This window comes from Myotis yumanensis, unplaced genomic scaffold (genome assembly GCF_028538775.1).
Source record: "Myotis yumanensis isolate MYYU_CA2020_CCGP unplaced genomic scaffold, mMyoYum1.0.hap1 SCAF_2, whole genome shotgun sequence".
Taxonomy (NCBI): Eukaryota; Metazoa; Chordata; class Mammalia; order Chiroptera; family Vespertilionidae; genus Myotis; species Myotis yumanensis.
The window spans coordinates 160,818,676-160,838,403 of record NW_027223753.1 but is presented as its reverse complement, the minus strand read 5'-3'; the positions used below and the strand labels follow the sequence as shown (position 1 = coordinate 160,838,403).

The 19,728-nt window shown below is 52.9% G+C and overlaps 1 protein-coding gene across 1 annotated transcript in view; it reads left to right on the top strand.

Moving 5' to 3' along the window:
* Nucleotides 1–19,728, top strand: part of MYLK (myosin light chain kinase) — a 166,415-nt gene that overhangs the window by 91,948 nt on the left and 54,739 nt on the right. Inside the window, exons 16-17 of the mRNA XM_070406351.1 lie at nucleotides 6,352–6,468; nucleotides 14,659–14,745. Coding sequence (XP_070262452.1) covers nucleotides 6,352–6,468; nucleotides 14,659–14,745 — 204 coding nt within the window. The remainder of the gene's footprint in view (nucleotides 1–6,351; nucleotides 6,469–14,658; nucleotides 14,746–19,728) is intronic.

The window sequence follows — 19,728 nt, the reverse complement described above, 5'->3', positions numbered from 1 at the left end:
GGGATTGCTGTGGTGAGATGTCCAGGGGACTGGATGCCACAGCCTCCCCTGTCACCCCCGTGGGCCCCTCTCGTTTGGAAAGTCTTTGGTAAAACTGATCCAGAGCTTTGATCAGCGGCATTTCCCTGTGGCGATCTCTCTGGGCAGCAGGGAGGACGGGCAGCTGCCGCCCTTGGGACGTGTGTGCCCCACAGGCTTGCGCCATGTGATGGCCATGGCAGCACAACCTCAGGAGACGGACGTTCCGCCAGCTGAAGGCAAGGCACAAAGCTGTGTGTCTGGAACCTGCACAGCCCCCAGCAGCCACTTACAAACAATCCACTCGACTAAACTGAAGAAATGAAAAGAAGGCCGGCACAAGGAGAAGAGAGAGAGACTGGGAAGGGGGTGGGAGGGGACTATGCAGACAGCCCTAAATCCAACTTTTAAAAATATTTTAAATATTTGTAAGTCTCCTTTGAAAACTAAGAATAGCTGGCATTTATTGGACACTATGTGCCCGGCACTGTCCCAGACATCTGACACTTTTCACTCATTTAATCCTCACAACGACTATACTGCCCATCTAACAGAGAAGTTAAGCACCTTGCTCAAGGTTGCGCAGCTAGTTCGTAACCGGGCCCGGATTTGAATGCAGGCAGTCCCGATGCCTAGACCACTATGATATGTTACCTCTAAGTTAATTCTTGTTAACACGGCAGCATGCTGGTGCAGCTGAGAAACCTTTCATGATCCATCAGCTCACCAAGAGAACTGTCCACCAAGGAAAAATGCTAATGGCTACTCCTCAGCACTGTCAACAGTGGTCAAAAGGCTGAAAGACTGGTGGTGCCCTCAGGCTTGCCCAGTTTCTGGTAGTTTCACTGCAATGGAGGAAGCAGACCCTGAAACAGGCCTGTCTGTCTGGCCATGTAGAGAGAATGCCTTGTCTCAAAATACCAGTCCCACTATCTTTCTGTCCACCATTCCTTCTTCAGAGCTTCACTCTCCAAGTCTTCGAGATCCTGGGCTAAACAGGGACCCAGGAGAGAGCCTATCTTAAAGAGTTCAGTGACCACCTCAGCAGGCCCCACTGCACAGGGTAGGTCCCTCGGAGAGCTGTGAGTGGACCTGCTGTCGATAGAAAGAGAGGACGTGTGCTCAGTGATCAGACTATCCCAGTCAAGTGCCTGCTTCTGGGAGCAGGGCAGGAGGAGAGGGAGCTGAGTGCTGGGGCCCTGGTGATGAGAGAGCTGGGCCTAGAAAGGAACCTTGAAAGTGGGCCAGGACTCCCAGCCTGGAAGAGGGAGAATGTGGGTTTCCTAGGTAGGGGCACAGCAGCAGTGAGCACAGGCCTGCCCACAGCACGGTCTGGCTGTAGAGGAAGGCATGGCCTCATTCCACCCTGTGTAATGCCGATGACCTCTATTCCAAAGGCAATAGGGAGCCAGGAAAGAGTTTTGAATGAGGAGCAATGCACACCAAGCTGGGGTAAGGGGGCTTGATTGACTCCATGCCCAGAGCCATGTAAGGGGCCCACTGAAGAGGTCAGGGAGAAAGGTGGTGGGCCTGAGCTAACAAGGCAGACATGGGCACAGACAGGAAATAACCTGTTGAAGAAGCCAGGACAGAATTCACAGAACCTGTGGCTTGGAAGGGTGGGGATAGAGGGGTAGAGAAGAGGAAGGAGTGGAAGACCACTGAGCGTCAGTGTCTGGGTGGCTGGGGTCACAGTGCGGGCATCAGTGGATATGGGAAGCTGTGGTTTGAGGTGGTTTGTAGGAGAAAATGGAGGCCCTTCTCCAGGCCCTTTAACCCCACACCGTCCTCTCGCCCCCACCTCCTGACTTGGAACTCTTCTTGCCCCATTGCATGGAACCCTGTGCTGTCTTCTCTTCTAAGGTCAAGATTCACTTCCTCTAGGCTGCCTTCCGGGACTGTTGTGACCGGCCTTTGGCCACAGAGGCTCTTGTGCTCTCCTCCCCCTACCTCATGTTTGTCTGGGCACCAACCGCTAGTGGATGCTCTGTTTATAGGTTTCAGGGGGCTTCTCGCAACCTGTTACTGGGATAGGGCTCGTAGCCTGCAGGCCCCCCGAAACAGGATTAAGTCAACCCCATTTCGTGCCACAGAGAGCAGAGTTGTGACCGTAGCCCAGTCGGTTGGAGCCCATTAATTTTTGGAGGAACATATGGAGGTGTCCTCCCTCTTCCTGCATCTCCCAGAGCTACAGGTGCCTGGTGTTCACGTACAATGCTCGGCCCGCCCTCCAGGCCCGTAGGGTGGGAGGCCAGGGAGCCAGGGGCTCTGTGCTGCTGCGCAGGGGCTTTCTTCTTTATGCCTTGTTCCTGTCCCCAGGCCAGACTTCTTTCCTGGCAAACATCTCTCCCAGTCTAATGACAAGGATTCATTTTTGTTGCTATCATCAACAATGATTCATTTTTTTAAATTGCCTTCAGTGTGAGATCTTGCAAAAGCTTTTTGAGAACTTCTATAAGTTCATCCTACAAAAGGATTTATATAGCACCTACTCTGCGTGAGGCACTATTCTAGCCCTTTTATTGTAGGCACAGTCCACTCAAGAATTCTGAGTTGGGAGGGGTTTTTTCCCTTTAAGAAACTGCAGGTATACCTTGGAAATGCTGTGGGTTCGATTCCAAACTATTGCAGTAAAGCAAGTCGTAATGCAATCAGACAAGTTGTAATCTTTTTGCTGGTGAAGAGTCTTACCTTCAGTTTGTAAAAAAACAACAACTCAATACCTGTGAGGCACAATAAAGCGAGGTGTGCCTGTATATTATCTTTTACGAGAGGCCCGATGCACGAAATTCTTGCAAGGGTAGGCCTTCACAGCCCCGGCTGCCTCGTGGCCTTGCCCCCCATCTGCCCCCGCCTTGGCCAGGCGCTGCCTGTGTCTGCCACCACACACCCCCGGTTCCCTGGTTCTGCAGAGCCCCCCCACACACACACCCCCTATCGATTGCCCCACAGAGGGTGTCCTGGGCCTTCCTCTTTGGGGCGATCGTGGAGTTCCCCCCCCTCCATTGATCGCCCCACTGGCTGGTGGCCTGGGCCTCCCTCAGCGGGGCCATTGTGGGGTGATGGTGGGCCCCCCAGCCAATCACATCACACTGGCCTTGGCTGGCCTGGCACCAGTGCGTGTCATAGCATGGTCGTCCTGAAGGTCGTCCAGAAGGTTGTCCGGATGGTCGTTCTGCTGTTCAGTCGATTTGCATTTTACAGTTTTTTAAAATAATATATTTTATTGATTTTTTACAGAGAGGAAGGGAAAGGGATAGAGAGTTAGAAACATCGATGAGAGAGAAACATCGATCAGCTGCCTCTTGCACACCCCCTACTGGGAATGTGCCCACCACCAAGGTACGTGCCCTTGACCGGAATCGAACCTGGGACCCTTGAGTCTGCAGGCTGACTCTCTATCCACTGAGCCAAACTGGTTAGGGCGCATTTTACACTTTTATTATTATAGATAAGGTAGGCTATATTTGATTAAATGTTCGTGACTTTCTTTTGTGCAAATCTTACCAGGTCACCTGCTACAGACATGCGCCTCTGTCATTCTCAGTTTGACAAATATTTTTGTTACTGTGACTGCATTCCAGGCTCAGGAAAAACATTCATAATAACTGTGGTCACTGCCCTCCAGAGCCTGTGTGGGAGACAGACACCGGTTTCAGCAATGGTCTTGAGAGACCTGTTTTGATTCAGATGAGCTCAGAAGAGGTCCATCTATGGCCTTAGGCAGTGCTTCCGAGTGACACGAGGGCACCGTCCCTGAGGAGGTGACTTGGAGCTGGTCGCTCTGTCCAGACATGCCAGGAGCCAGGCCCTGCCGGCTGAGGCAGCCTGGGAGCAGAGTTTCCAAGGCTCCGGGCCGCGCCCTCCGCCGTGCACACCCCTGTCCTCTCTGTACCCGCACACTCGGGAAAGGAGCCAGGTGGGGATCTCAGACCCCATGACCGTGAGAGGCTCTCCCAGGGACAGTTTAGCTGAGCCATTCATTGGACTCCTGGCTCTGTGGTAACCGCTCCCATCCCCCTCACCTCCCTCTCAGAATTCCCCACCAGGCTGAGGCTTCTCACAAAAACAGGCTGGGAACCGCTCTCCTTCTGGAGGTCAGGAATAAGCTGTCCCACAGGAAATACCAGATTCTTCTCTCTGAGCCTGCCCGGGGGCCCTCCCCCAGCCCACGCATGTGGCCAGGGGTCCAGGCTCTAAGCAGCTGGAAACGCTGCATTGCCTGCTCTGGTGCTTTCCCTGGGGCGGGGCGAGGGCTGGGGTCTAAATGCTCCACTTGTCCTGGTGGTCTCTCTATTGTTTTTGCAGTTTGTGCCATTTTGGTTTAAGGCTGACGGCAGCTGGGGGACTGAAACCAAAAGGCAATCAAGGATTCGAACAGGATGTGCACTGGGACTGGGCATCTGCTCCCAGAGCCTTCGTCTCAGACTGAGGGGAAATGGCAGGATGGGGTCTGTTTCCTTTAAGCTTCAAGTTTTGGGGCCAGAGGTCATCTCAGCCTTCTGCTGCCCCAGATAAATGGAAATTTCTCTCTCTAGAAGATAGTTAACCTCATTCCTCCATTCCTGTGCCTCACAGTTCATGGTCTCGTGATGAATGTCCTAAAAATCCAGCCTAAACTCTTTCTGTGGCAGTTTCTGCAGATTCTGTGTCCTACAGTGAAAGGGATCCCGGCCCATTGCCCTCCCCTGGGGGAGAATTTAGTGAGGTCTTGCCAAGAGGCAAGGTCTTATAAGGGGGTGGAGGGTGCAGATCAGCCATCCTGCCTCAGGTGGTCAGTGGACTGCAGTTTCCTTGGGGTGGTTGTTGTTGTTGCTGTTGTTGTTGTAGTTTCTTCAAATATAAGCAAAAGTTATTTGGAAAGTCACAGAGTTAGAAAAAGTGAGCCAGCTGGGCTGCATGGGCTCAGGAAATGGGCAAAAGAATGGCCCTTGGAGCTTAGGAGAGAGTGAGAGCAAAGGTGAGTTCTTGAAGGATGAAGAGGGAGGAAAGGTGCAGGTGCATGAGAGAGAGAGAGAGAGAGAGAGAGAGAGAGAGAGAGAGAGAGAACACGAACCGAGGTGTCCCTGTTTAAGGCAGACCCAGGCGCCAAGAAGTAAAGGGAACTATTACAACTCTGCTTTCTCTCCCAGCCTTAGGGAGGCTCTCTGGGCGGAATTGGCATCATCCTTCCTCTCTCTGAATATCCTCGTATTTGTTGGTCAAGTCTGTGCATCTGTCTAATCGAGGGGAGGGTACTTTTTGAGATCAAAGGCCTTTGGGAGTTGTGCCTGTCGACCTCCCTTCTGGCCATGCCGCCCACACACACACACAGCTCTGCCAACCCAGGGCAGTGGCAGGAGGCAGGGAGGTGGCCAAAGCCACTGCTCTAGGCAGCAGGATGCATGTGGCTCTGGCTCTGTTCCCCCTCCTTGTGTGATGACTGCTCCCCTGACGGCAGGGGCAGCTTTGGACAGGACGGCATGCTCTTGGCTTGTTCTAAGTCTCAAGACAGGAACTAGGGAAGTGATTGCTGTCCTCCTACCTGGCCCGGCAGCCCAATATTCAGGGGATCCCCCAGAGAACGGCCTAGCCAAGAGAGACCCAGGATGGGTAAGGACCAGACCCCAGATGCCTGTGAATGCTCAGCCTGACTCCTCCTTCCCCCAACCAGGCCAGAAGAGGAGGAGTGTTGGGGCGAGGTAGGCCAGGTGAGAGTCTGTGGGGAGAGAAGGCCATCTCTTCCGCTCTCTGAGGTGACCAGAAGGCCCAGCACTGAAGGGGGGCAGCTCCAAAGTGCCCCTCAATTCAGATACCGTTCCTGAAAAGCCAGTTCCAGGGTCCCAGGCAGATCTCCCCACAGGCCAATGCCCTGCTGGACAGGGACTCCTGCCCTCCCCCACCCACCCCTCTGTTCAGAACCCCTTTTTCTAAGATGCATTCCCAGAATCGCTGCTGTAAACTGTGCAAGCTCCTTCAGCGGCCACTGTTCCTCACACAGGTCTGTAATCACCTGTGCCGGCTACTGCTTATCTCTGGGTGAAGTCCCAGAAGTCCCAGGTGCGCGGCCTGTGTTAGATGGCAGAGACTCTTTCCCTTCTTCTGTACCTTCTTTTTTTTTTTTTTTTCCTCATAAATGAACTCTCTAATATGTTTGGGGGTCAGTTATTTGGGAACTGAGTTAGAAAGTGCCCTGGCTTTACTCGAGCTAGGGGTTGGTTCCCCCGGGCCTCTGACTTCTGGGCTCCCTGAGGCTGCCCATGTGAATAACACTTGCCTCCTGGGCTCCAGGTTCCAGGGCAGGTATTGGACCCATACCTGGTCCACTCAACCGTTCTTCCTCTTCCTCCCCAGGCTCCCTCTGCTCCGTCTCCATCGAGAAGGCACTGCCAGAGGACAGAGGCTTATACAAGTGTGTAGCCAAGAATGGCGCCGGCCAGGCTGAGTGCTCCTGCCAAGTCACTGTGGACGGTAGGTGGTGCCCACCCGTCGCCATCACGCAATCCCACCTTCCACACGCCCTCCTCCCGCCGCACCTGAGCAGAGCGGCACCAAGGCTGCCGTCACTATCCAAGGCATTCCTTTTGTGGGTGTCAAGTCACCTTTTGCAAAAACACAACAGGAAGGATAGTGGGAGGAAAGTCCCTCCTGCTTGAGGGTCCTGTGTGGCCTCAGCCCCACTCCAGGCTGGGAGGAGGAGGGGCTCACCTTGCTGCCACCTCTCCCCAGTCTTGGCCCCACCCCCAGAACCTTGCTGAACAGGGAAGCCGGGCACAGGGCAAGAGGAGAAAAGACACACCCACAGGAAAGTGACTGCAGAGGATTTTACAAGCCGCCACAAACAAGTGCCCGGTGCTGGCAGGACAGCCCGTGAGGAGTAGGGAGCAGAGCGGGGTCCCTGTGGGGAGGCTGCGTGGAGAAGGTGAGTCGGGCTGTAGGGACAGGGCTGCCTTTGCAGGAAGGAAAAGGCACTAGTAGCACCGCAGAGGGAGGGGAGGAGAATGGGGACAGGGAGGCCTGCCAGGTCTGCGTGGAGTTTCCCCGATGAAGGGGCCAGACCAGCTGTGAGGAGCTGGATTGGTCCTAAAGGAATGCAGGCGGTATGTTTGTGACTTTGTTTCTCCTTCTGTGCGTGGTTTAGAACTAAAGACTCGGAAGCGGAACAGACCTGTGATGGTTCAGGCTACCACCTCCTTTTATAGAGTAGAAAACAGAGGCCAGTCAGAGAGGGACAGCATCCTGCGTGAGCTTCCCTGGCCCCGTGGGGCCGGGCCAGGGCCGGAAGCCCACTCGAGACTCAGTCCCGTACCCTTTCTTTTTGTTATTTGCTTGGAACTGTTTAAAAACATAGTTAGAAGAAAAACAATTTCTTGCCCTTGAAATGCTGGTTAGTAACCTTTCGTGGCACTGTTCAAACTAGTGTCCAGAGAAGGCGTCTGGGAGACCAGCTTGGCTGCTCTGAATGCTGAATGTGATCATTTGGACTCGGAAATTCCAACCCATTTCATTGTCGGTCCTTAAGATGTAGAGTTTTTGTCCCCATTTTGGATTTTATCATCTGCTTTCCTGGTCACAAAAGCTGAGATCTATGATATATAATGAATGGGAGAGAAGAAAAAAGAGTCTTACAAAGGAAAATCTTTTTAAAAATACACACAATTAAATTGTCAACACAAATTAAATCGTCCACTGCCAACAGGAAAGCTGAAGTTGCCAAATATTGTGCATCTACCTAGTGTTCTGTGGATGTCTTTGTCACGGGGGCTATGAGTCTAAGGAAACAGATTGGATGGGTTAAGGTGTGTAGTCAGTTCCAAGAGGCCTTGGAGCACATGTTTTGAGGCTCTGAGTCGGGGTTGCTGTTCGTGGTTAGTTATTCCCAGGTGTGACCTGGGCTGTCACCCACCCAGGTAGATCCTGCTTCTTTCTAGACAGATGCTGTAGTTTAAAAAAAAATAGTGTTTCTGGGAACTTGACCCTAGAACAGTGGTTCTCAACCTTCTGGCCCTTTAAATACAGTTCCTCATGTTGTGACCCAACCATAAAATTATTTTTGTTGCTACTTCTTAACTGTAATGTTGCTACTGTTATGAATCGTAATGTAAATATCTGATATGCAGGATGGTCTTAGGCGACCCCTGTGAAAGGGTCGTTCGACCGCCAAAGGGGTCGCGACCCACAGGTTGAGAACCGCTGCCCTAGAAGCTTGTTCCTCACAGCTCCACTGCTCACATGGGACCCATGCCGGTTCCAGCCACCCTGTAAGGCAGCTCAGCCTGCTAATGAGATTATCTGCCTGGGGAATCCCTCTTTGGGTCCTATTTACACTGCTAGCTGAGGCAGGGCCGTAGTTCATTCTCCTTATCTGAAAAACGTCAGCACCTTTTCTAGAAACAGCAAGTGGTTTCTTTTTAAAACCAAACTTTGTTTTCAAAATAAAATTTCCTTTTCCCCTACAAGATGCATTTGGGAATTCTTTTCTTTTTAAAAAGTTTTGGGGGATCCATTTTGCAACTTATGGGGCATTTTTGCCCATGCATTGGTCTCCTTCTAGTTCATTCTCTTGCTCTCTCCATTAATCTTGATGACCTTCATTATGTATTTCTGGTTCCTGCAAGGAGGCTGCTGCAGGATTTGGCCTCAGGCTGCAGATTGGGAGTTGGGTCTTTGAAAAGAGCAAGGAGGGGGACCTGAGGTAGACCAGCCCAGACACAGGACTGACTCAGCTGCTTGGGTTTTGTTTGTTTTGTTTTGTTTTGTTTTGTTTTGTTTTGTTTTGTTTTGTTTTGACAAAGAGACAAAGGGCAGCCCCCTTGACGTGCACGGGCTTTCCCTGTTGCTGTACTTGGAGATATGTTAGTGTCCTGCATACAGGTGGGCTTCATTTTTCCATCAAGTGCAACCTCTGGGAAAGGACTGCAGTCCGCTTACCTGCCCCACTGTGCTCCAGTGGGCTGCATAGGTTTCCTGTCCTTGGTCTGTCTCCTGATCTTCTCAGCTCCCCCCTCTGCCCCAGGCAACAGCCCTAACTTAGAGAGCCCAGTGGGTCCATGCACCCTTTGAAGTTTTGGGCACGATTTTGTGTTTGTGGATGAGAGCATTTTTGGAAGAGAGGATCCATAGTTTTACACCAGATTCTCAAAACGAGTCACGAATTAAAATACACTGGAGAACGACTTGCCACGTGAGGTAACCGTGACTGAATTGTCAGGCCCCGTCACTGTGGAGTCTCTCTCATCTGCAGCTGCTGCCTGATCTCTGGAGAGGACCGCCCTGCATTCCTCCCAAGGGGCAGTGAGATCCCTCTGCACGAGGGTGAGGAACTGCTGACGTCAGGCAGGCTGCCCCCTGCCGCCCGGCGGTGCCCCGCTCCCGACAGCCCTGTCACTCACGCAGCCGGTGCCAAACACCATTAAGACTGTGCATCTGTGGCCAATGTAATGATATAGTTTAAGGCCTCATAAAATGACTTTGGCTCACTGGCTGTTCTGTATTAACCACACTACTGTTTCCCTCTCATAAGGGAAAGGGGGGTAGTCTTTATGAGGCAGCAGCTCTGGCTGTTTTAGTCGTGTTCCTAGTCTTTTCTCAAAGAAAAAGGGTGCTGGTGCTCTTGTGTGCTTTCTTGATTGTGGTCACACTGCCCTTCCTTCCAAGAGCAGCCGAAGGCAAGTGTCAGCTTGTACCACAGAAGGACAAGGAAGCCTGCAGTGGGTGAGGACTTGCCAGAAAACTCACCCAGGAGGAGAAAAGGCTGGCCTTCAAGGCCCGACGTGTACATTTTTAGTTTATGCATTAGGAGGGCAGTGTCTTTCTCACTGAGAAAACCGGGGCTCAGCGAGAGTCAGCAGCCTTTCCCGGTCACAAAGGCAGCCTGCAGGAGGTGCAGCGTCTCTGGGTGTCTCTGATCTCAACACACACCCTTCGAGCCACCCAGCACAGGGAGTCACAAAGGAGTTACCCTGGCAGGACTTGAACCTGGGTATGCCTGGTTCTGAAGCCTGCACATTTCCAAATAAAGTTGGTGTTATCGTAGGCCAAAAACACTTGAATATTGGTGATGGTATAGTTTAATGTGGAACAAGCATATAATGCACTTAGCGTTATGGCCTTCTGTCTAGTGCAGTGGTCAGCAAACTGCGGCTCGCGAGCCACATGCGGCTCTTTGGCCCCTTGAATATGGCTCTTCCACAAAATACCAACTTCTGCGCATGGGCCAGGAAGTTTCAATCGCACTGTACATGGGCGCCTGCACGTGGTATTTTGTGGAAGAGCCACACTCAAGGGGCCAAAGAGCCGCATGTGGCTCGCGAGCCGCAGTTTGCCGACCACTGGTCTAGTGGATAGTATGGCAGTGTCCACTCTCTAGTAACAGCCCTCCCTGTTGGGAAGTGCTTTGCACATGTGGCCTGAGTGACCCATTACCTCTTATTCTGGCCCAGGTGAGAGGTGAGGAAGGAAAGCTCTTCTGTAGGCCAGAATCCCAAGACAGGAGTCAGAGGACCCCTCAGTACCCTGCCCGGCTAAGGGCATCGGCCTCAGCTGCTGGCGAGGCCAAGGGCTTCATGACCAGGGAGACTTGTGCACGTGTTGGTAGGAGGTAACGTTCCAGTGGGCACCCACACTATCTCTCATCCAACAAATGTGTGGGTGCCCACTCTGTGCCAGGCACTGCTCCAGGAGCTGAGGCTGAAAGCAGTGAGCAAAACAGAAGTTTCTACTCTCAGGGACTTGACATTCTAGTGAGGGGGAGACAGTAATGAGGATGAACAGATATGTCATAAACTCTCAGGCAATGTCACGTGTTTGGAAAAAGCAAAGTGGGGTAATGGGAGCAGGGGAGGCTGCTGTGGAGAGGATGATTGCCAGGCCTCTCAGGAAGTGACATTTGAACAGAGACCTGAAGGATGGGAGAGAAGGAGTCCCCAGGATCAGAGGCAGAGGTCATGGTGAGAGCAAAGCCCTGAGGTGAGACTATGCCTGAGACATTCCCAGAAGAATAAGGAGGCAGATGGCTGAGCCTGAACAAGGGGCAGAGTGGCGGGAAATGAGGTTGAGGAGGACAAGCGACCAGATTTGCCAGGCCTTGTAGGCTGAACAAGGAAACTGGATTTTATTCTAAGTGAGGGACAACGCTGAACATCTAAATGATCACTCAGGTGGCCATGTGGTGACCAGACTCCAGGGGGTAAGAGGGAGAGCAGGAAGACCCCTGGGAGTGGCTGAAATGGTCCAGGCAGGAGACAGTGGCAGGTTAGGCTCTGTGGGAGAAGTGGGAAGTGATCAGACTCATCATCTATGTTGCTGGTAGGGCTGATAGGATTGACTGATGAACTGGAAATGGAGAGAAAGGGAAGTCAAAGGCAACGCTTAGTGTTTGTGGGAAGCATGTGCGGATCAGAGATTAGAATGCAGGGGCTGGGGGAACAAGCAAGAGTTCCCTGCATGTACCTTCTCGAAGGTACCCATAAGACATCCAGGTGGGCATGTCACATGGCATTTAGATGAATCCAGGTTGAGGGCAGAGGCCAAGATGGGAGACAGGATATGGAGAACCATGCACATAGGAGGCCATATAATGCCCTGGGATTGAATGAGGTCCCTAAGGAGTGGCTGTGGATGGAGCCAGGAAGGAGGCAGAACCCAACATTGAGAAGTAGGGCAGGACAGAAGTCTGTGAAGGCGATGGGATGGAATGGTCCCAATGAGAGGGACAGGAAGAAATCCAGGAGAGAGGGGTGTCCCGGAAGCCAGTGGTGTCATTTTGATAAGAAAGGAGTGATGGAGATCAATGCGTCAAATGATGCTGCCAAGTAGAGTAAAATGAGCCTGGGCGTTGGCCATGGATTTGGGAAGCTGGAGCTCATTGGTAACCACGACAAGGGGGTCTCGGGGAGTGATAGTAAAAAAACCTGACTTGAGGCATACAGAGTCGAGTCTGGAGGGCTGAGTCCAGAGCTAGAGTGGAGGGGAAAGGGTGAGGCATTGTCCATATAAGGATACGTTTTCCCCTCTATAGAGAGGCCCCCACACCCCCCCTGCCATCGTCCGCCCCCATGCTTCTTCGGGCACGACCAGACCAGCGAAAGACTCCGGTCCTGGGGCCCAGACCTAGAAATGGAGTTCCATTTCATCAGCAACTGATTAAAATAGACAGAAAATACAAGCTGCTCTTAAACTTTTATTACTATTATTTTTATCCCTTGGGCCGCTGTGTGAGCACAGAGCTGGTTTTGATTAAGCCATGGTCCTTCCAGCCCACTCCTCGCTGCGGTTCTCACGGAGGTCTCGTGGCTTGTGGGGCATGCACATCCCCATGGGGTGGGGGTGAGGCTACAGAGGGAGGAGGGGCTCCAAGTCAGGGGTGGGCCTGGTTTGAAAGGGAAAATGAGCCCTTTCTTCATGGCCAGATGGAAAGATAAGGTGCAGAGAACTTCTTAAACAAGGCTCGGAGCCCATGGCAGGGGAGTGCACTCACACGGTGTAAAGCCAGCGCCTGAGCTGAACAGATGCAGAGGCTGGAAACAGGTGATGGGGCCTGGTCAGGGAGGGCTTCCTGGAGGTGGAGCGTTCTAAAGCAGATTTGGAAGGCAGCAAGAGATGTGACGAACAGGAGGGGTGATTAATATGAAACGACCGTCTTTCTGCTCTCCAGAGCACTCCGTATGCATTCTTCTTTGAGCCCAGTAAACCGGTACCTGGGGAGTGCGATGCTTCGGTACAGGTACTTCTAAACGTGCAGCCAAGCTTGAGAACCACAGAGGTTGACAGATGTGCACTGAGGATTGTGCTGAAGAATGACCACTATGTCTGGGGAAAAACCAGTGTGAGAAAATGAAGTCATCCTCTTCCTGGTGCTCTGTGCTCCTCCATCCATGTCCACATGGACCCTGGGGTGTGGGCCACCCAATGAGGAGACAGGACAGGCGCAGTGGCCACTATAGATGGAGGGGTCCCCGACTCACTGTGGGGGGCATTTCTGCTCTTACAGAAGGTGGTAGAAGGACCAGGCAGTGAGGAGTGGAGACAGGGGAGGGGCTGGGTATCATGTGCTGCTGTGAAGGACTTGCTCCAGCTCCATTCCCTCAGCCCCACCCCCTGCCATGTGCTGCTTGACGCTCCACCTCATCGTTCCTGCAGTTTCACGTGCGCAACTCTGGGCCGACTCCCTGGGACCTGTGCGCCTCGTTGCCTCCGGAGCCCGGACAATGCCTGTCCCAGGCCTCCACCCCTGGGTTACCCAGCTAATGCCGGGGGGGGGGGGGGGGGGGGGGGGCGGGGGGGCGGGCGGCGTGCAGGCATGAGCTTGGGAAGGAAGCCTGGTGGGTGTGGAAGGTTTATATGGGCAGATCCACATTCTGGAGCAGGAAAGACCTAAGTGCCATCTAGAAGGAGTAGGGCGTGCAGATGGGAGCACCAAGAATCCCCTAGCTCTGTGCTCCCCACGCCCACCCTCACAGCCCTCAGGAGAGAGCGTGTGTTAGCAGCCAGGACTGCCCACCGGGAGGCCTGGACAGCAAGATGGCCTTCCTCCCCAGCCAAGCCACAGGAATGTGGCTGCTGCCTCAGCTGGAAAGTACCCCCTCCCCCCCACCCCCACCCCCACCCCCACCCCTGCTCCTTTCTCCCTCCACATTTCCTCTCTTCAGGAGCAGGAAAAGGATGGACAGGAAGGGGCTCTGAGGGGAGGCTCGCTCGCAGCACGGGCCCTGAAGAGCGTTCCTAGTGGGGAAAACGCTGCAGCATAGTGATAGCCGTTGGGCCAGCTGCTGCTTATCTGAGTCCCTGGTTGGTTTCCCCTCGACTTCCTAAGGTCCAGTCTCCTCAGGGCCCAGTGAGGGCTTTTATGCCCAGCCCAGCCCAGCACGATGTCCTGCTGCCCTGACCAGGGTTTCCCTGGCATCACCCACACTGTGCACCCATGGGAGAGGGAGCATGCGGAGAGGCCTGAGGATTTGTGCACGCATCATGCAGCATTTCCGCTCCGCCCGGAAGGCCGCTGCCACCGCCCACTGGGTCCTCCGTGGCTCAAGGCTCAGGCCAGAGTGGGGGAGGCATGCCGGCCGCCTGCTCGGAGGTCTTGGTCTGGTTTGGAGGTTTGACTGTCAGTGTCCATCTGTGGAAGGAAGCCAAGAAATCAGAGGCTGTAAGGCCTCTCCAGACTGTGAGCCCCAGAGCAGGACCCGTTCCCTCCTTCCTCTGTACAGGAATCCTCTCCACATAGAGCAGGATTCTGGAAGCCAGAATGTTTACCCTGAGAGTCAAGACCCAGTGGAGGGAAAGGATGGGAGAGGTGAGCCGAGGGCGCCGAGTCCCCCCTGCTCACATGATGCGGTGTCTGGCAGCAGGTGCCGGCTGTGGAGGGGAAAGCATTCACCAGCTCCCGGGACAGCCTGTCCATCCATCCTGCCAGGTGGCTGCCCTCTCCACCTGATTTATAAGGCCCCGGGCAGCGGGCAGCGACACTCCTTCTTTGGTGCTCTTGTGGAAGAAGGCCCAGGCGCAGGCGCCTTGCTGGGCAGGCACCGAGGCCCTGGGAGCTGAACGGGGAAGAGGAGGGGGCTGTCCTTTGGTTGGGGTGGGATTTTTATTGAGATGCCTCCTCTGTTCATTTCCTTGGGCAGCTGCCAACTAACGTTTGTTGTCACCTGTCTGTTCCAGATGCCCCCGCCAGTGAGAGCACCAAGGCCCCTGAGATGAAAGCCCGGAGGCCCAGGGGCTCTCTTCCTCCTGTGCTGGGAACAGAGAGTGAGTACCTGTTCAGCTCTTCCCGGTGTCCCCAGGCCTGAGGGCCAGCCCAGGCCCTGCCTGCCCCCAACAGCCCTGGGGCTCCTGGAGACGGAGCCCGGGGCCTCTTCCCAGGCCTCCCATCTCTCCCGACCTCCAACAGCCTGCGTGGAGGTGCCCGTCCACCCTCCACCTCACTCAGGTCCTTCCTCCTTCTCCCGAGACTTCTGGGAGCGCTTCTCCTCACCTCTCCCAGGTGGGTCTTTCCTGCTGGCGGGTAGACCTTTCGAAACGGTGGCTCTGGCCTTACCACTCCTGGTTGGAGTGCCCGGCAGCCCCCAAGCCTCTGAGTCTCCTACAGGTGAACCTCTGCACCCTGCTGCCTGGCACACCTGCCACCCATGCACACACACGTTCTGGCGTTGGCCTCAGCCTGCTTTCCAAGCGCTGCCCCCAGCTCCTTGATGGCTATTTTATACTCAAGCCAAACTGAGCTCCTCAGTGTGCCCTGGGCATCCCTGCGTTTTTTCCTTTGCACCTTCATTCTGCACCTCTCTCATGGGACAGGCTCCCACGGAAAAGCCACCTCATCCCTGACCGAGTCCATCCTTGCTCCAACTGAAAGTCACTCTCCCCTCCTGTGAGCTCCCACAGCCCTCAGCACCTCCTTTCTGCACTGACCGTCTTCTTCCCAGGGCCACAGTGATGTGTCTGGTCTCCTCCCTCCTCCACTGGGCGTTCCCCGAGGGCCATAGTCAGGCTCAAGTGGCCCTTCTGGGATGACACTGCTGCGCCTGCTCACAGAAGGCCCCTCAGAGTCTCTGAGAATCAGGCTGTAGCTGTGCTACCTGTGGCTGAGGGGAGGAGTGTCCCCTGGACCGCATGCGGCTCTCCCCTCTCTGTGGGTCTCAGCCTCCCACCGCCCACTTACCTAGAGGCAGAAAGCGCAGGGTCCACGGTGCTTTCACAGGCCCAACACTATCCTAACCTCTTATAAAATGAGAAGAAAAAATACACTTTAGGTCAAAGAAAATGTTTTCATTCAGAATATTAATGTGTTCATCTTTTTACCAGTACAGTTGGAAATATAATTCATATGTTGGTATATTGATATCTTTTATTTTATTTTTTCCTTAGTGGAGGAAGGGACCAGTGAAGGCAAAAGTGCCTAGTTCACAAAGTCACAATGCAGCAGCCCTGGCTTCCCCTACTGATGAATTATTGGTGTAATTTTGTTAGAACTATGCTTCGCATCCTCCAGTTTAAACAGAGGATGTGGAATTGCTTGAACATCCCTAACACACACTTTCTACATTTAAAAAAACAAACAAGATAAGCTCTTACATACCAGTACTAATAGAGGAAAGTGATTGAGCTTTATTAATTCAAGGCTGTTTCTCTATTTCCATTACAACACAGTGTTCTGTGACTTAGTTTTACTCTTTTCTTTTCAAAGCAGCGCATGTCCCCTCCTGATGATGAGCTTGCGTCCCTTACACATACTCCAGTCAGGCCATGGGCGGGCGGGAGGTGGGGGGGTGGTGCTGGGGGCCTGCCCAGCCTTCAGTGTGGTGGGTCTGCCAGTTGGAATTATAATTTCTTATGAGTATTTAACCACAGTGGGGAGCCTCAGATTACCAAGCGTGGACCTTTAATAAGTTGTTGGAAGTGCATAAACAATTCTAAGAAAAACCTAGTAAAAATGGGTTAATGGTGTTATCTTGCAAAAGGATTTCTTATGCCTGTGCTCTGTTAGTTATGGGAAACGTGAGCAGAAGAGAGGCCGGATCTTAGAAGCGCACCAAGTACCTGTGAGCCAGGGGTCTGGCAGGTCACTCGCCAGCCTGGGGCACAGCAGGAGTGCAGGAGTCTGAGCCGGGAGGTCGGCAGCCTCCTGTCCTCAGCTCTGGTCCATCCATTCCAGCGAGGTCCTGAGGGAGGGGAGGTGGGGTCACGGGAGAACTGGAAAGAGAAAAACAAGCTGGAGACAGAGAGCAGACCGGCCTGGCTCCTCGCCCTGTAAGGGAGGGCTGTGGAGAACTCCCGTCAAGTTGTCATCATCCAGCTCTAGGGCAGGGGCTCTCACCCTGGCTGCATGTGCGGGTCACCTGGGGAGCCTTCAAACACACCACTGCCCAGCTGCACCCCAGACTAATTAAATCAGGAGCTCTGGGTGCGGCCCAGCCCTCAGCATTTGTTTAAGCCGCTCCAGGTGGGCAGGGCAGGCTGGAAGCCAGCTGTCCCAGGAAAGCCGGGCCTGCACTGTTGGCCTTGAGAAGCCTAAGGGCACCCCTCTGCAGCCTCCCTTAAGTTCAGCGGTTCTCAACCTGTGGGTCACAACCCCTTGGCGATCGAACGACCCTTTCGCAGGGGTCGCCTAAGACCATCCTGCATATCAGATATTTACATTACGATTCATAACAGTAGCAACATTACAGTTATGAAGTAGCAACGAAAATAATTTTATGGTTGGGTCACAACATGAGGAACTGTATTTAACGGGCCAGAAGGTTGAGAACCACTGGTTAAGTTGGACACCTCTGGGCCCCTCATGCCCGGGTCCTCAGAGTATCAGTCACCCGCCCAGTTTCCACGCTGTAGGGAGGGAGCACGATGCTCAGCTCTGCAGTGTGGAGGCTGGAAGCCTGGGCTCCTGCCCTGCAGCGGGAGCAGGAAAGGGGCTCAGTCCCCAGTGCTGCTAGGGGAGGGCGGGGCTGGCAGGAAGGGCTGCATCTCTAGAACATGCACACATCCACCAGGGATCCGCTCCGCAGACACTGCTCGTCTGCTAGGGGAAATTTCCTCTGCGTCCAGAGCCTTCCTGTTAGAATTGCAGACATGTGGCTTCATGTACACCACTGGCCACTTGGAGTTCCTCTGCTGGCCCGTCCCCTCCCCCAACCTCCATCACCCCAGCCTGTTGCTCCTGGAGGCACCTGAGGAGGCAGCTGCCCAGAGATAGGAAATGAAGAGGGTGTCTTTTAGGTCTGCACCGCAGTTCTTTTCTCTCGGGGGGGGGGGGGGGGACACTTTGCATTGCTTATTAATTGCCTAAGTTAAGTAAACATGCATTCTTGTTTAGACCTTTTAAACAGTATCCAAACATACCGAGTACTATGTGAAAGGCCTCTTTCATCTACCCCCAATTCCACTCACATCAAATATATCGCAATTACTGTATTCTGTGCATTTGCATTTATATATGCAACTATATCACACGATCTGGGTGCCTCTGCAACTTGCTTTTTTTTCTCTCAGCGTTGCCATTCCCAGGCCCAGATATCTGATTCCATGAGAAAGCCCAGAGGCTCGAGTCCCTGAGTGGCCTGGCTGTGTTGTGTTCATTTTTGTCAAAGGCTGGGAAGTACCTAATGTAACCAGGAAATCCATCTTTCCTGCCAGTGACCAAGGGAAGGCTGAGTGGTTTTCTTGTCAAACAGATTGTGGCCAGATCCCTTCTGCAGCCCTCCCCTCCGCAGCCCCGAGTTCAGTCCTGTAAGTGAGCTGTCAGGTGTGAGTGGACAGCACTCATCCACACGGGGACCTGAGAGCCTGGGGGAGCCCCACCGTTGCTGAGCTGGCCGGGCCCCACCCAGGGGCGGGCAAGAGGAAACTGACAAGTGCAAGTTAACCTTCCAGACACCCAGTCGCAGGTACAGGAGTGAGGAGGGGTCCTGTGGGAAGACTCTGGGCCAGGCTATGAGGGAGGAGAAGAATGTGGTTTGGTTGAAGAGGAATGATAACATTATTGGAGGGAGAGACTGCACCGATGCCATAATGAATATTGTGAGGACTCCTGACTTGGAGGATCATTTGCTCGTCATAGAAAATAAGCATTTATTGAGCGCCCGTGCCACAGGCATCTTCTTGGGTGCTCAATCTATGCTGCTTCAGGCAAGTCTCACCCTACTGAGCAGTTTCCATTTTACAGATGAGCCAAGCTGAGCCTTAGACAACTAACTTTTCCTGCCCAGGGTCTCACGGCGAGTGAGATGTGACACTGTGAGGCCAACCCTGCTCTACTCTCCTGCCACAGCAGTCACCTGCGCCTTGGCATAGCCTCAGAGCCACACTTTGTGTTGTCCACACAGGCTAGGCAGCACTTTTGTCTTCACTTGGGGTGCAGAGGTCTGACGGTCATTGGAGCTGGCGGGGGGAGAGGGGGTGGTGGGCGGGAATGGCATGCTTCCCTGGATCTTGAGACCTGTCAGGGTGTTTGCTGCATCCCTCTCAATGGGAATTTTTAAATAACTTTATTTGATATAATTTCAAATTTTCAGAAAAGTTGCAAGGATAGTACAAGAAGCATTTATATACGCTTTACTTAGATTCACCAATTATTTACATTTTGTTGTACTGTTTTATCATTTGGTATGTATATATTCATATATATATCAGCGGTTCTCAACCTGTAGGTCGCGACCCCTTTGACGGTCGAACGACCCTTTCACAGGGGTTGCCTAAGACCATCCTGCATGTCAGATATTTACATTACGATTCATAACAGTAGCAACATTACAGTTATGAAGTAGCAACGAAAATAATTTTATGGTTGGGTCACAACATGAGGAACTGTATTTAAAGGGCCAGAAGGTTGAGAACCACTGAATTTGTCATTCATATATTCATACAGCTATATATTTACAATATATCTTATATAGATGATATGCATACATTTTTGCCACTTATCATATAGATACACATACCATTAATGAATGAATTAGAAACATCGTGCCCTTAACCTCTAAACATCTCATTGTATACCTCCTAGGAACATAACCACATGCAGTTATTAAAATCAGGAAATTTAACATTGACCCTATACTGCTATCTAATCCACATCTACATTCAATTTTTGTCTATTGTCCCAATGTATTTTACAACTGATTTTCCCCTCCTAATGGGCATTTAACGGCAGTGGTCAGGGAGCTTCATAGACTCTGACTCCTCCGGCCCAGAGCTCCCCTCCCCTGAGCTGAGCGGGTGTGGGCGGCAGCCTGCTCA